The sequence below is a fragment of the Cinclus cinclus genome, chromosome 10 (assembly GCF_963662255.1).
Source record: "Cinclus cinclus chromosome 10, bCinCin1.1, whole genome shotgun sequence".
In the NCBI taxonomy this organism is placed as follows: Eukaryota; Metazoa; Chordata; class Aves; order Passeriformes; family Cinclidae; genus Cinclus; species Cinclus cinclus.
In genome coordinates, this window is record NC_085055.1 from 8,918,307 (window position 1) to 8,935,523 (window position 17,217).

Sequence of the window (17,217 nt, forward strand, 5' to 3'; positions counted from 1 at the left end):
GCTCAAAAAGGACAGACAAAAAACATCAGGAGACACTTCTACCCAACAGCACAAGCTTCAGGGATTTACACACTAGAAATGTGATCTCATTTTCAAGACCTGTAAGAAACTCCCCTTAGGGCACGGATGTCTTGCTTCCAAATGATTGTATAGATTAATAATGCTGCATAGCAAAAGAAAGCATCTTCATGTTTTACTACCCAAATATGAGCAGCTCCTGGCTCTAGAGCAAAATCCTCATCTCTTCTGTAAGATAATGCTGAGGCCACAGGGATGAGCTCTGCAGCTATTTCACCAGAAGAGAAAACTGGACAGAGCAATTCTCTGCAAGTGTTGGGATTTCAGTTAGGAAATACGTGCCTTTTAGATTAAGCCCAGACATAAGTGTGTTTCCCAAGGGGATACAATTCACACACGAGCTACAGGCCCAACCAAAGAATGCACAAGGCAGTGATTGCACATGTACTGGGGAGACCTCAGGCTCTGCAGACAAACAGGATGCATCAAACAGGATTAGAGGATTTGAGCTGTCTGTCTCTGGGTTTCTTTGGGTCTCCCTCACTGTATTTTCACCTCCTGTGCAAAGAGGAGGAGTACAAATTGCATGACAGTGAGAAGGGCTGAGAAGGGCTCTCTGACCATAAACAGACTGTCACTCTCCCATTTAATTCCCCTTCCAAGCGCCCAGACAGGATATTCTGCACTGCTCCTCTCTGCAGCAGCACAAGGTAAAAATGGAAACACTGATTTGTAGATGGTTTCATTCTGTCAGACCTTCCTCCCCAGAGGAGCTGCTGTCCTCCTGTCTGTCCCTGCACCCCATGTGAACATGAACTCCTTTACAGCACTGTCTTTACCTGGTGTGCTTTTCAAGAATCAAGAAGCACAAAGCATCTGTTACCAGCTGTCCTACTACCACAACAGTAACATACCTCTGCATTTGTGCAGGAATAGCCACCCCCGCCCTCCTAACAAGTCCAGGGAGCATCGCAAGGACTCCTCAAACGCCATTCCATTTCAAGCTACTACCTGCACTCCTCAAGACTAGTAGGATCTTTCGTTTTCAGAGAATGGTTTGGGCTGGAAAGGACCTTAAAGATCATTTACTCCCAATATCCCTGCTATGGGCCTAGAGCCTTCCTCAACCATGTTCACTTCTGCTGCCCCACAGTCTCCTCATGCACCACCCCCAGCCTTCTGTGCTTTCCTCTCCTGGTCAGTAAGGCAATGGCTGAACAGATATCCAAGATGCCAACTGTTTTCCCTGAGAAGCCCACATCAACACATTTGCAATCACTCCACTGGACAAACACCAGGACAAGCAGAGCCCTTATGTCTGGGTGATGCTTGGCTCCAGCTGGACCTGTGCTCAGTCCTACAGGCATCGCTGGGTGGGAGACGAGAGATCAGACCTCCCGTTCACTTAGTCCAAACACTGGAAAAGGAATGGCATTTAGGAAGGAGCCACCCAGGCTCAGAGGCCTGTCCAGGAGCAGCACTTATCAGAGCAAAGCTACAGACTGATTTCACGGTGAGCGCAGAGCCCTGGCAGCCCCTCCTGCCTTGATCCCAGAGTGACCATCCGGCTGCAGCCCTGCTCTGCAAACAAGTCCGACAGGCCTGTCCTCCACCGACAGACCTGCACGGGGACTGCAGGAGGCACCTCCATGCTAATTAATCCCGCCCTGCCCAAGAGATGCTTCCAGCCTCCAGAAGGACATTAACAGACATCATCAAAGGAAGCATTCTGCAGGCACCCGAAGGTTCAGTGACACTTTCAGTCTCTTTGAATTGGAAATCAGGACAAACGGGAACTTCCAGCAGAAGCCAAGTCAGGTTTTACACCCTGCTAGCTCAATTTCAGCTCCTCAATAACTAAAAGCTTGCATAGCCCAACACAAAGATACAAGACAAGCACAGGGACTCACTGTGAGAAAAAAAGATTTGAGGTTGAACATCTGCAGAAATGACCTTCAGAGAATGGAGACAATTCCACAGATCCAATAACAGTGGCCAAAAGCTGGGCTTCCATTCAGAGTGGGAGAGGAAACAGGCCCAAAGGGGCCCCAGCCAGAGATGTGTATGAGACAGGGTAAAATCCTGATGTGGTTGCTGTGGTTCACGCTAATGTTGTGAGACAGCAAGTGCATCGGAGGAAGGAGGCTTGGTCTGCTGTGGCACTTTGCTCCATCTGGACACAGACAAGGCAGAGCTGCAAAACACTAGCTCCTGCCAACAGATGGAAAGGGAGAGAGGTGAAAAAAGTGCAGAGGTGGGCAAAAGGTTTATCTGGTTACTGCTGGTAACAAAACGCAAAGGACAACACCAGCTTATCAAGAAGCTTGTGAATGAGGTGTTTGGGCCCCACAGGGAGCTCCTTGCACTGTGAGTGAGAAGTCATTCCCCTCTTTCTAGGCTGGCTAGAAGAGCAACAGCCTCCCCTGCAATGTCCAGGGACTTCACACTGGTCAAGATGACCGTGAGGAGCTGTAAAGAGCCCCAAAGTCTAATGGGTGGACAACAGTGTGATGTTTGCACACAAACCACAACCAAGGGAGAAAGCCACAATGGCCTGCGAAGGTTCTGCATGCACCATGAGGAATGCAAGACCAGGCCTTCCTTTTCTGGCCCTCAGCTGAGGGACACCAAGTCAGTCCTGCTTTTTCTAACAGCAAGTGAGGCTCCTGCCAAGAAAGTGCTGCTGCTGTGGAATGTGCTGGGCCAGCAGTACAGCTCATTCCTGGAAAAGCATCAACTCAGCGGGAGAGCAAGGAGAGAAGAGGGGGAAATTAGGAAGAGGGGGAGGGTGGGAAACAAAGTCTGAAAGCTTGGACTTCCACACCTGGGGAAGCACAGAGCAGTCTGCTCACCAGCACCTCCTCATCACAGGCTGCCAGCACAGCAGCCCTGCCCAGCACCAGCCCTTATGCTCTAGGACCACCCTTCTGCAAGCCAGATACCTCCAGAGCAGGTCTGGGACCACACAGACCAAGGCAGATGCCTGTGGGGAAGAGGAGTAAGGTTCATTTCCCCCCCATCACATTAATAATTAATTTAATTTAATGACAGATCTCCATGAGATGACAAAGCAGCCTCCACATGTGTCCTGTCCTCAAGACACTGACCAGCTCACATTACTCTCTCCTTGCATAAACAATTTTGCAAGAGTGTCCCCAGGAAACCAACTCAACCTCCTACCCAATGGGAAGGGGTCTTGAGGCACAACAGGCTATAGATGGCTGCACCTACTCTGCCACTACTGCACCTACTCTGATCTAGCTGGGCTGCCATCAGCAACAGCACTGCTAACTTGATCTGTAAGGCATACAGAGAGCCCCCATAAAACCAACAGGCAGTTAATAAAGCTCACAACAAACTCTCACCACAAAACATTTGCCAAAGACAATGAAAAGGACTCACACAAAGAAGAGCCTTTTTAGTGTGACAATACATGGTGGCAAAGACAGAACTCTGTCCCTGATCCCAAGCTATTGCAGTACTCTGAGAAATGGGCAAACACTGATACTACATCCCTCTGGTCCTAAAATGCAGGAGGCAAAAGAGGGCATGAGGGGTCTGAACGCTAATAAGAAACTTTTCTGACCATTGCTAGGCCAGGGACACTCATTCTTTTTCTTCCTCATCTACTTTTGACAGTGTCATGCAGTGGATGGTATAAAAAAAATCCCTGTATAAAAAAAACAGCAAATAGAGCAAGTGTTAGTAGTTTTTCATATACTTCATCAATTTCACTAACACCAGTCTTATTCACCAAACTCTGTTCAAGACATAGGGCCAAACCCTTGAACACAAGTAACCTACCAAGCATCGTTTACCAGGCCAGCCAGGCTTGCCTTCCAGCCAAAAAACCCAGCAAGCATGAAAATATTGTTCAACTGCTGGGAGAAAGAGACAAGAAAAGTGCTCCAGTCCTAACCAAACCAAGCATGTGCTGGCACACAACTTACTCAGCCAGAGGTCCAGAAAGCAGATGAAAGCCATATAGTAGGACCCAATACATTACTGTAAATTAAAAGTCTTCACAGTTCCCATGTACAGAATTCAGTTCAGGTCTTACCAGGACTCATCTCTACACCAGGAATCATCTTCCTTTTCAACATGAGGGTAAGCTTCTCCTCAGTTTAGAAGAGGACAGTGTTTTGGATCATTGTTGCACCAGATCCAACTTCTGCTTTTCTTTACCAGTGTGAACTCCTGGATCTGAACCTGTCACATACCATGCAAAACCTCACACCTGCTGTCTCTGACAACTGCACCAAAGGCTGGGTAATGACCACTGACCTCCAGAAACCACCATCACATGACATGTAATGTTCCTCTTGTGGAGGGTCTCAAAGCCACAACTGCCAACTCCTAGGTCCTTCAAGGACAGAAGAGTGCAGTGGAAGGCTGCACAACCTGTCAACAAGTCTGTAAATATCCCATGAGCTCAGAAATGGTCATTCTACACATTAACTATTCCCAAAGGCAGTCCAGAAATACTCATCACATGTTATTACTGCAATAGGGCCATTTCCTGTGTCTATGGATCTGCAGGTAAGTCAAGTTACAAGACCACCCTGATTTTGAGCTTCCTAATTATCTGCAATACTGACATCACGTTCCCTTGAAGCATCTCTCCTGTAAGTTACATGTAGAGTGACCATGAACACTTGTGCCTGCACCACGTGTTCATCAACGACGAGCACAGCTGGATCCTACAGTCAAGATGGCCGGGCATAGTCCCCACCTCAAATCTACAAACCCTTCTACATGGCACAGCTGAGTCAGACCCAGCTCTAACATCATGCACACTGGCAGAGATGCTACACACCTTGTGTTAGTTTGGAACTGGCCCAAGGAAACCCAAAGTTTACCCTAAACTGAAACTGATGCAGATGTTGACATCCTCAAAGTCCCCTGACACTTCCAGGACTAGACAAAGAATAGTCTTAAAAAGTTTTCCCAAGTCTAAACTTTTGGCCCAAACTGAAAGAATATATTTTTAATCTAGAAGAAAAATCCACCTCAGAGAATCCCCTTCAAGATCTAAAGGTATATTTACCAGCTCTAGGTCTAAGGCAGGTTTGCCATAAGGGAGTCAGCTCTGCAGCCAGAACCATGAAAATCCATCTTTTTCAGAGCCACAAAACCCAGTAAGAAAAGTCAAATGAACACAGCGAACACATAGCAAGACTTCATGCATTGAGGCCCTATATGGATTTCCAGTATGGCATAGCCCCAGCTGGGCCCACACACAAGTCTCTGTCTGAATGGCACTAACATACTGGTTGATCTAGGCAGGGCTGAATGAACTGGGACAGCTGGTTAGCTGTATGCAAACACAAGTATGAAGTTTGCATATCCATCACAGCTTCTGGAAAAAGCTTCAGTTCGAGAAGTTGCTGCGTTCCGGGGACAACCAGGCAACAGCCATCAGCACTGCAGCAACCTTCTCCCTGCCCTGATGGCATCAGGCCACCAAGCCAAGGTTGTCACCTGCTGCTGACACTGCTCTGGCTGTCAACAACAGAAGCACAGCACAATGCAGTCCACAGGGGACAACCTATTTGCTTGCAGATCATGAGACACAAAAAGACCATGGTCAGAGTAATGCTGAGGGAAAGAATTGAAGCCCAGGCAGGGGGAGGTTACTGTGCTAACACCAGCTTCCCCACTGTAATGATCCATGCAGAGCCAAAGCTCCTGAAACACAGACCTCTCTTGCATGATACCCCTCTCAATGTCCCCAGAACCAGCCTGTAGCCACCAGCAAACAAGAAGTCCACAAACTCTGTTACCCAGACCCAGAACTCCCAGCCTATCACAGAGACAGCTGCCAGCAATCCAAGGGTCCATGTAGCAAATAAATTCCTCTCCAAACCCCAGGGGCAGGTAAAAAAACAGCAGAGGAAAGACCTTCCCACACAGAGCAGCCAGTGACAGCTCTCCCAGAAACAGAGCTTTGCTCCAAGTCATGTGAGGAAGCCTTTCCCACTTCAGCTTCTGTCTTCAGCCAGGACCAGAAGGAGAGACTCCCACTCCAGCAACTCAATCACTGCTCATACTGCATCCTCTCTTCCTCCAGCTCTAATAGCCTAACAGATTTTAGCCAACAAGACACAAGGACAGATACCCCAGTGAGGAGATAATCACCACAAAGGACTTAGTTGAGTAGAGTACCCAAATGCTGCTTCTGCTGCCTTCCATATGCTAGCTGTGACTGGAAAAACAATGCCTCTGGCATGTCCCCTTTAATAAATAACTGATACAACAACCACAACAGTCCCAACCCTCTACTTCGATGCAGAATTACACAGCACAGGAAGGTCAGCACCAGGCACCTCTGCCTGCCAAAGCCTCCAGAGAGTTCCAGCCCATTCCTGGATGGGTTTAATATTAGTACTACAGTAGTAATGACATAGCAATGGAAACAAGTGAAACCAAGGGCTATGGAGCTCAGGGAAACATTGATGCTTCAGCTCTGCAAGCTAATGCAGTCCTCAGGGACAGTGATATTCACAGCCCAAAAGCTCACACTCTCTCCTAAGGCCACCATGGCATTACACAGATAAGCACATGGACAAAGCAGACAAAGTCACAGAGATTAGACTAATTCCCCTATTTGTACCTTATTGAAATGCCTTCCAAAAAGCCTTTACAAAAGGATTTGGTCCAAAAATTTCCAACAGCAGCCACCAGAAGGATTAAGTTTTACTTAACTTGCCAGCTGCTGCCTAACAAGCTAGCACCAGCGGGACAAACAGCAATGTAGCCACGTGGTGCCACATCCCCCTTCTGGAAAACAACAATCCATCCAGCACAGGTCAGAAGGGCAGGCTCTGAATAACAAACAAGGGATAGAGAGAGGAGGAAATCAATAGGAAACACCAAAAAACACACAGCCCTGACTGCTGCCTCATTAGATGTGCAGCACGATGCAAAGCTGGTGCAACATGAAGGCAATTTCCTGTGAACTCAGTATCTGTAATGTTCTGCATTCCCATCTCCTCTTCATGGACTTCTACACAGATCAAATATCTTAAACCACAACACTGTTTTATCTATTTGGATGCAGTCAAGGGTGGAGGAGTAGCAATTCATTACAGCAAGTACTCTCAGCTCAGAACAGTTCAGGAACTGCTATGCAGACATGGAAGAAGCTTCCCACCCCTTTAAGTACACTGAGCTCAAAAGGGACTTCAGGAATTTCAACTATGCTCCCCACACCTCTACATATACAGCTTTCAAGTCTAGATGAAGGGTCTGATGCCCATCCTGACAGAGGATTGAACCCAAACCCATGTGTGCAGCAGAAAAGCTGTGGGGGAAACCAGGTTTTCTTCGCTTATATTCACAAACCCTTTTTTCTTGAGCATCCCCACAAACATAGGGATGGGTGGCTGCAAGAGTTCACAACTGCTGGGAGATCAGGTGAAGAAATCACAGAAGAAAGAGGCCAGAAGCCTGATGGAGAAGAGGGACTTAGTGAAAGCCCAGTCCTCCAAGCACAATCACCTTGGGCTCATGGACCATCTACCTCCACCCCTGTATGCCAGCATCTTGCTTCTCAGAGTCCATTATGAAACATTGCCTCTCCAGCAACATCCTGCTCTCACTGCAGCCATGTAGGAAGGAACATCACTGCTTGCACTACCACCCAGAAGACCCAGTACCCACCCTGTGAGTGAGCCAATGTCTGGGATCTGGGAATGGCAAAGATTCAGATGAAATTCTAAAGTTCACTTTAGAAAAATATGTATCTCAGCAGAAACCAGAAAACTGAGCAGTGAGGCCACCACTATCATCCCATAACAACAAAAAACACTCAGGTTGTGACCCAAATTATGGTGGTTTATGAGCCACTTTTATGACATTTTGCCTTGACCTCCAAAACTAAGCCATGCTGGAACACAGCTGTACCACAGTCGGGGCACAATGATTTACTTTGCAGTAATTTCTGAGACATCCAGGAAGTTTTTGCTCTGTGCTGGAATTTGAAGGACCAGAGTCCTCCACATGATTTCAGAACACTGAACTGCACCAAAACAGCTGCATTCACATGGCTGAGTAAAGGTTTCTTGACTTTTTTTTCTCTTTTTTTTCAGAAATGACAAAACGGGCTTAAAATTAAGAAATATTCCCATCAAATACATAACTGAAAACAATGCCTCTCCAAGAAAAATGCTGGCTTCAACATAACACCATATTTTTGGAGAAAATACATTCAGTCAAAAAAAATTTCTGGCCAGTTCTGGCTGCAAACTAGTTCAATAGCTGTTGTAAAGCTTCATTGTTTGCATAGGACACACAGGGCCTTAGGGAAAATGGTCTGCAGCATGATTTGGCTAACTTGGCTTTCCAAACACCACCCCTGGGCAAAGAAATCAAGCTGTGACTGCCATCCAATGTGGCCTTCAGAGCACAGCTCCAACCACAACTGAGAACGCCAGGCACCTACAGAGTCAGTAATAGCTGGGTCTGAACAGCAGGACACACAGGGCCAGGCACAAACAATACAGTGCAGGGAAGCAGGGAATACTGTTAACTAACCAGCTCCATCTTCACCTCAGCCCTGGCACTGATGTAGCTCCCACCACCACTACCACAACACTTGGAAACAGCCTCCAGCAGCAGCTGCAGCCAGAAAAGGGCTCCAGTGTCCATGGGCCACCCCCAGCACAGGCAGCATTACAGGAACTCCCCACCACAAATGCAGAGAGTGGTTAGCAGCTCTCTGCCAAATCCTCAGCAGCTCAGGAGACAGAGGCACAGACTGAAGTAACCCATACGCAAAATGTCTGAAGTAGCTGCTGGTGGGCCCTTGCTAACCAGGGCAGCTCACCTCACAGCAGGCATGGAAACATCCTCTGGAGCACAGCAGATGGGGTGCTGTGGCCTCTCACGTGTAGAATGCTCCCCTCCACACAGAACAGACAGGGACTGACCAGAAACTGGAAAAAAGTGATGGCCACCTTCCAGTAGGGCCAATGCTGTCACTTAGACCACCACAAAGAACGTGAGCATGCAAGGGAGTTTTGTAGGCCCTTTCACTCACAGACTTCTTGCCAACCTCTCCCAGCATTCATGTTGACATGGAAGCAGTCTCCACCAGGGGAATGGGACAGGCAAAGGTCTTCTGGAGACAGCAAAAGTTTCCAATTAAAAATAAATTTTAAAAAGTTCCCAAAATCAAAATAAAACAACTCCCCCAACACATGCTACAGAGAGCTGGCAGGAGAGGCAGAGGCACCATGCCAGTGCTCACCACTGCTTAGAAACAGACACTACTTATAAATTCTAGGATCCCTTCCCCAGCTCCCAGCAGTTCCAGCCAGGACAGTCACTGCTGGTATCAATTTCAAAAAGACCCTGCAATAAAAATAAATCACTCAACCTTTCAGAGAGCATCAATGCGTTTCCTCATGCACATGTGCAGAGATGAGGCTGCCAAATACCAATGGCATCTGACCCCTACACTGGGAATTCCAGCAGCGTCCTCTTTGTTCTGCCTCCAGAGCATTGTCCTAATCACTGCCTCATACCCCGCTTTGGAGAGAAGGTGATAATTAAGCAGGTCTGGATAAGATACTGGGCCAGTGATTAGCTGGATACCAATTTTCACTTCACAGCTGAGACCAAGGAATCACTCACCACAGCTATGAAACTAAAACTGGAATGGAGACCTTCAAGAGGGAGAAACCAGCAGCGGCAGGAGGAACAGCACCATCCTATCACTGTACCTCAGATCAGTGGTGCTCTCCTAGAAATGCAGAACCAGCAGGATGGGGAGGGAAGAGTGGTCCCCTTGCAGAAGAATGGGGCTCTCCAGTCTAGAAGAAGGGAGGTGGCCAAGTGATGATAAGGAAAATGATCATCAAAGTGATTTCTTCATAAGTAAAAGAAATTCAAACTTTCAGGCACTCCACGATTTATGGAAAGAAAAGGCAGAACTTCAAGCCAGGTGCTAAGAATTTACCTGGACACACAAATTGCACTCTTAAAACTAAGAGAGCAATTTAACTGTTTTAAATTAAACTGCTCTGAAAAGTTTAGCTTAAACTTTAGCATGCCCTTGTGGGAACACATCTTAATCAATAAAAATTAGCAATATCAGTAAGAAACAGAAAATTAATCAATTTCAGCTGACATAAGAATATTCTCAGAGCTGTACAAAATGGAAAGACAAATCAGTAGTTCAGCTGAGGCAAATGTGAACAATACCTGGCTGGCGAGAAGTCCATGCTGCCCAAATTAAGTTCTCATTATGGACTTGGGTAGGACAGAACACTTCACACATGACTGAAGCCTATGTCCCAGCAAACTACAAACTACAGACCATCAGCATGGTTATTCCCTTCCCAACTGGACATGTGCCCAGAAGAATTTACAGTCCTGTTCTTGCAGCACCTCTGTGGAACTGAGAGCTCTGTCACACTAAGAGCTACACAACTGTTTGCCCAAGAAGCTCCCAGTGTGAAGTGGACAAGACAAGGCCCATTGGGAAATTCCATTTTACAGATTAAGAACAAAAAAAAATTTAAAAGTTTGCTCAAAATCCCATTAAAAACCTGGGGGAGGTCTGATCTGATGGAGACTATGCATCTCACAAGCAGTCAAAGCACGGCACTGATCTAAGGTGCTCTCCTTAGAGACCAGCATACAGCTCTTACCTGTAAAAACATTGAATTAAAAGATTCAAGATCCAGGAAGAAACCTTCCTTCTCTAATGAGTGCAACGTTAGCAGCCAAGGGCAGTTCCACACTTCATGGTGAGATATCCACACAAAGCATCTCAGGTCCAAGAAGAGTCTACCACATATGTGTACTGCCACACACCATCCATCAGCTGACCTTCATGTGCCTCCACTTCTGGGATTAGCAACACACAAAGCCAACAAGGCACAGGTATCTGCTGTCATGTACAGCTGTAGCCTACTGCATCACGAACAAAACCCTGCAGCCTTCCTGTTGCTCACAACTCCTCTCCCCAGGACCAGGTGCATGAATTCTCATTTCTCCTCCTTGCCACCCAGAAGTGATACCACTCTGAGGTCTTAATTATTTGAAGCTGAGCACTAACTCCTGTCATCACCTGACAACTCCACAGCCACCCAGGGGTACCTCAGTTCACATTTCCAAGGAGATATAAACACTGAAGCTGCCCCATCACAACTCTGATTCTCAGAGCAAACAAATATTAACAAGATAAACAAAAGAATGAAAAATCCCACACACCAAGACTGAGGCTGTAATACTGCCTTGGGGATGGGTGAGCTGAAGGGAACACCAGACCAGAGATCCACAGCCTGGAAAAAAAGGAGGAAGAGTGAGAAAGATTCAGACTGGGCAGAGGTGAGAGGAAACACTGGACATCCTGCTCCAGCTGGCTCTGGAAGGTGAGATGCCTCTGTTCCTAATAACAGATGAGAGGAAAAGCTTGGCTTATGCCACGAGGATCCTGCAGAAGGTCCAAAGCAGAAGCATAGGACCTGCAGGCCTCTTCCTCATTGATCAGCTGCCCTAAGGCCATCTACTTAATCTCTCATTGAGGGGGCTTTAACCTGGTCCTATTCCTGGACACTGCCCAGCTGACAGACAGCAGCCCAGCACAAGCCAGGCAGAAGGAAACCTGAGGGAATCCCTTCAGGAAAGGAGCTGAGAGGAATATGTGTGTGAGAAAAACACTTTTCCCTGTCACACAGCTTCTGAATGCCACCATTGTTAACCTCCTTCTAGTTTTCACTAATTGCCCATGCATTTACAGTCAAGCATCCAAGGTGCCTCCTGTCCTTCTGTCTCTGATTTTCTTTGCAGGCCAATGGCTTGCTTTCTCATGGACATCAATTACTAGGGATCATGAAATTTTTCAGCTGGACTTGATAATCTTAAAGGTCTTTTCAAATAAAAGTGATTCTTTGATTCTATTTTGTGTGCTGCCTGGGGTTTCAGGGCTTCTCAGAGACAAGGCTGCAGCTGGACTAGTCTGGTTGTTCCCATGTTCCAGCCAAACACCAGCACGTTCTTCAGCTCTCTGGAAAGCAGCAGAGACAGTTTTCCTGATGAAGCATGGTGACACAAGAGGCTTGCTTTCTCTGTCACACTCCAGACCTTGCTGCTCCAACTGCTCAAGTCATTGCCCAGGACTTCTCCAAGGAACAGGGTGCCCACAAACAGCCCCCTGACCCCCTCTCAGCTGTACCTTCCTGTCCAGAGCAGTTTATGCTTCCCAAATAAATTAGCTGAACTGGTCACAACAAAAATCTCATCCCATGCATTTCTGACACAACTAATCTTGTGGTGCCTTCCTGAGTGATTTTCCCCTCTCCCTGGTATCACCCACTATAACTCCCTATGCTGCTTTATTGTTGAGTTTTGTTAATCTATCATCTACCTCCTCCTGTAGAACCTTAAAGAGATAGAGGAGGATGAAAAGGCACAGCATAAAACTTCACTGCCACCAGACCCCTCTTCCCAATGCAAGACATTATTTATTACTGAACTTTGTTTATAGTTGCACACTCTCCCACCCACATGGCAATGTTTCATTCAAGACAAGTTTGAATTCACTTCAAGAACAACATTTCAAAGGATCCCAAAGCATTTGTTTACAAACAGCTTGCATGGAGAATTCACTTCTCCCACCAATGAACATGGTCCCCTCTGAGACAGGGAAAGGCAGCTGTTTCATAGCACCCAACACTACTTAACAGCTGAGGAACAGGAAACGATCCACAGACAACTGATATTGCTGAGGAAATTTATGGAAAATGAGGGCTGGAGATTTCCACTTGCCAGGAGAGAACGGGGAAGCTTCTGAGGACTAAAGCCCTCCACTGGGTCAGGAAGAATTTAGGGAGGCAAAGTATCCCAGACTGTGGTCAAAGGAGCAACTCCAAATTTCAAGCCTCATCTGAAAGCTGGCACCTCCCAAAGGGGAACCTGGGCACTGGGATAATTTGGCTGAGGAGGGGAGAGCACCCCCTGCTGAGGCAGCCACACAGATCTCATCCAAGCCCCAAAGAGGCCCTGCCCTGTTCAACATGGGGTACAAGCCAAAATCACAGCCTAGAGAGGTATTTGGTGCAGTGAGAAGACACTGGGAAGACTATAAAACTGAAAACACTTTGCAATCCCAACTCCATACACAAGACCCAGTTCAAAAACTAAAATCTTCAGAGGAAGGAGGAACATACAAGTCCTTCAAATACCAAAGTCCTAGGAATGGTAAAGGGTCACATGTTGTGGAAACCAAGAGGGTCCTAGGATGAAAAAAGAAGTCCTCAAAAAGGCTAAAGTGAGATGAAATCTGGACAAAATAGAGTGAGGACAAAGGCTCTTACAGGGAGCTGGCTTTACATGGTACTTGCTCCCCAGAACAGCAACCAATTTTATGCAGGTAGGAGAAAGCAGGGGCTCCCCAGAAGACTGTTGAGTATAACATCCAAACAAGGAACACCAAAGAGCCACCTGTGATGGGAGGAACCAAAGGGCATCACAAAAGAAGTGATGGAAACAGCAATGTTGGTGTTGGAAAAGAGCCGCCCTACAGGAGATGGGATATGAGGCAGGGCTGCAACCCTCTTCCATACCAGAGATTGAGCATGGGAAATCTCACTTTGAGGATGGGACACATACATGGGTACAGTGGATCTTGCACACACCCCTTGCTCAGAGATGGGCAGCACGTGGAGAGCTCTCACTCCTTCTCCATGGAGGCTGGGGAGGAGAAATCTGGTCCTCTCTATGCGTTCTTCCCAAAAGAGAGATGCAGAGGACAAAGCTGCCAAAATGGATGTCCTGCCCCAAAATGGATTGTAGAACAAAACTGTCCCCAGATGGAAGTGGCACTACCTCCACACCCTTTTGGAGGAGGGAGCAAGGGGCACTTTCCCTAGGCAGGTACGGTGGAAGATGCCCAGGCCCTTTTGGTGGGGAATGACAGTCCTGAGTAGGATACAACCTGGGGATGCCACACTAGACAGCCCAATGTGGGCCGCATGGGAGATACCACCTCAGGCAAGGTGTTGGCCAAACATCCTGAGTTCAGGGAGGGGGTGACACTCAGATGGGGATGATGATCTCCTCCAAGGTGCCTCTGGCACTTAAAAGCAGGGTATCACCAGCTCCTTAGGAGTTAGCATGGGGCAACTTCCCCAGAGCTGATGCGGGATCCGAGGATGTGGGGCTGTCCCTGGAGGCAGCACCCAGGGACAAGAGAATGTGCACGGGGGGTATCACCACGAGCCTCCCACAGGTAAGGTCCTGGGGTGCATGGAGGGTGTGTCCCCCCAGACAGAACCCAAGGGGGTCCCCATCCTCATCCTTTCCAAGGAAAGGCAATGGGGATAGAGGAGGGATCGGGGTCCCCCTCCCCGCCCCGGGTACGAGAGGGACTCCTCCCCATCCCAGGGGCCCCGGCCCCGCCGTCCCGGGGGCGCTCCCGAGGCCGAGAGGACGGCCAGCCCCGGCCCCAGCCCCGTGAGGGGCGGGAGCTCCCCGGCCGCCCCCCACTGCTCCCCGGGGAGGCCCACGGGGCCCGGGCTCCGCGCGTGGCCCCGGGGGCCCGGGCCTGGGCCCGCGCTCACCCGAAGTCGTCGTCCATGGACTTGAAGTAGAACTTGTAGTTGGGGCGATTGAGGAGCCCCTTGAAGTCGCCGAGGGTGACGCGCTCGGCCGGGATCGGCAGCTTCACCAGGTACGGCGTCTCCTGCTCGTCCAGGTGGTAAATGATCTTCGTCTCGGCCGCCGCCATGGCGCCCCTGCCCGGCCGCCAGGCCCCCGCCGCCGCCTCCTCCGCCTCCTCCGCCCCGGCCCGGACCCCCAGACCCGGCCCGGCCCCCGCCCGCGCCCCGGCCCGGCTGCGGCCTCCGCACGCCCGGTCCCCCCGCGCCCCTTGTTCTCCGGGTCCCAGCGCCGCCCGGCTGCACGGCGCACGCTCGGCCTCGGCCGGCCCCGCCCCGCCCGCCGTCCCGGCCCCGCCGGAACCGGAACCGGCGCCCCGCGGGGCCGCGGCGCGGAGCGGGACCGTCCCCGCTCCGGCGCTCGCCGAGGGCCGGTATCGGGCTCTTAGCGGGCAGCCCGGGAGCTTGGGCCTAGATCGCGCCACGATGCTGGCCCCCACTCTGCCCCCGAGCCAGATGCCGCATCGATAGGAGACCCCCCCCTTCGCTGGAACTGCCCCTCTCGTTTGGACGTGTGTAGGGGGTCACCCCTACACACCCATCCACCCGCGCTGCTGCTGTGCTCCATGTGGGTGCACGGCCCCTGGGACTGGACACCTCCAGCCCCAAACCTCGTGAGTGCATTGGGATTTATACTTTACATCCACATCCTCCTATCTACAGCCTGGTACTCCCCATGTACCCACATTCCCAGTGCCAGCTGGGAATATACCTCTCCCAGGCTGCCCATTCAGCTTTCACATCCCTTTTACATCATCCCCTGATGTTGCTTCACACACAGAAACGTGTCCCACAACCTCTGCTTCTGTCCACATCCCAGGCCTCCCCTTCTATCTCTGCAGCCCTGGTCCTTTATCACACCTGCCAGCCTTCCCCGTGCTCCTCATATGGACGGCTATGTGCCCCATGAGTACAGCTTACAAAACATGAGGCATATCCATCTCTACCCTATCCTCCCACGTACAGACCCCTCTGAGCTCCCCGCACTGTCTCAAATGGCCACCACACATAGGGACTACCACCCACCCCAGCTCCCCTCCAGCTGAGGCATCCCTCTGAACCCCTTGTCACCACCCAAGAACTAACCCCAGTACTCAGATCTTTTCCTCACCAAGTAGTCTCTTTGCTCTTCGTGAGCATCCTCTGTTCCACATACCATGACTTCTTCAACAGGGCACCCTTTGGCTATGTGGTTTCTTCCCATCCTCTATCTCCCTGGACCCCAGCACATTCTTACCTATACTCACCAGCACTGTGACCCCAGCCCCTAGGACTTGCCTCTGTTCCACAGCAGTCTGAGGCTGTCTGGTTTCCCCTCTGCACACCTCGCCAGCACCCAGTGGGCACCAAGGAACCATCTCTATCAGCAGTTTCCCAGAGCTGTGGCTGAGAGCAAAGCTGGGGTGGATGGAGTTTTGGGAACACCCACCAACAGGAAGGGCAAGAACCGCCTTGCACCATCCTGGATTAGAAGGAGCAAATGCAGAGGAAGCACAACACCACAGGCCTGCACAGGGCATGAGACTAAATGAGCCCTCAGATTAGACTCCCCTGCCGTAGGAAAAGGAGACAGAGAGATCCTACAGGGAACAGAGCCAAGTTCCTTAGGCAGGCAGGCAGGCAGGCTGAGCTAAATAAGCCTCCTAATGCATTAAAGAGTTCTGTGGGCATTGCTAGTAATTACCTGGGCAGCACTGCTAGACTGGGGGAACAACCTGACATTAAACTAAAAAAAGAATAAAAATTCAAGGGAAGTTCTCAGGTAAGCAGAAGTTGTAAGAGGTCTGAGACTCTCCCATGTTTCCACATCAGCTTTTGGAAGATTGTAATTGCCTTATGTTAGGAGCTCTGTGGTAGAAGCTGATGTACCTGGAATGAGGAATCCAGGTCAGAAATGCAAAAGTTTAGTTTAAGTTGCTTCTTTCTGTGTCAACCCTGAGAGCTAATCTTAAAGTCTTTTTGCAACACCTCCCTGCCCCAAAAGCAGGCACGTGTGAAAGAATTTGTCTGTCCCTGGCAGGGCCACTGTCTCACCCATCTCCCAGCACAGCTGTGGATGCACCTTGGAGCCTGTGTTGTACACATTAGACACCTTTGTTACTAAAAGGGCAATTTTCGGTAGTGCTGAGCTCCCAAGGGAGCACATGCAACTCAGGGAGGGGTGCCACACCCCCCAGGGTGGTAGTAGATGCAATCTCATTGCTACAGCTGCCTTTTCTTTTAAAACAGGCCAAGAGGCTGAATAGACTCAATGAAAGATTGGTTTCACTGCTCACAGAGGCCTTGTTCTGCATGACTCACTGAATGGAAGTTAAGAACACAGTGCCAAAGAAATTAGGAGGAGGGGATTATGCTGTGCACTCCAAGGTCCACAAGGAAGTTTCTGAACTGCCTGTTGGCTTGTTTTTGCAATTTTAAAATTGCAGCATTGATAACTGCTTATCCTTACAGAGTACACAGACTTCAGACATTTTAGTGCATCTTGGAACAGCCCAAAGCAGAGATGGATGTACTCGAGTTCCATCACTTACAC

The 17,217-nt window shown here is 49.3% G+C and overlaps 1 protein-coding gene across 1 annotated transcript in view; it reads right to left on the reverse strand.

Moving 5' to 3' along the window:
* Window positions 1–14,755, reverse strand: part of DVL3 (dishevelled segment polarity protein 3) — a 33,726-nt gene extending 18,971 nt beyond the window's left edge. Inside the window, exon 1 of the mRNA XM_062499140.1 lies at window positions 14,589–14,755. Within this exon, the coding sequence (XP_062355124.1) occupies window positions 14,589–14,755 (167 nt within the window). The remainder of the gene's footprint in view (window positions 1–14,588) is intronic.
* Between the last annotated feature and the right edge of the window lie 2,462 nt (window positions 14,756–17,217).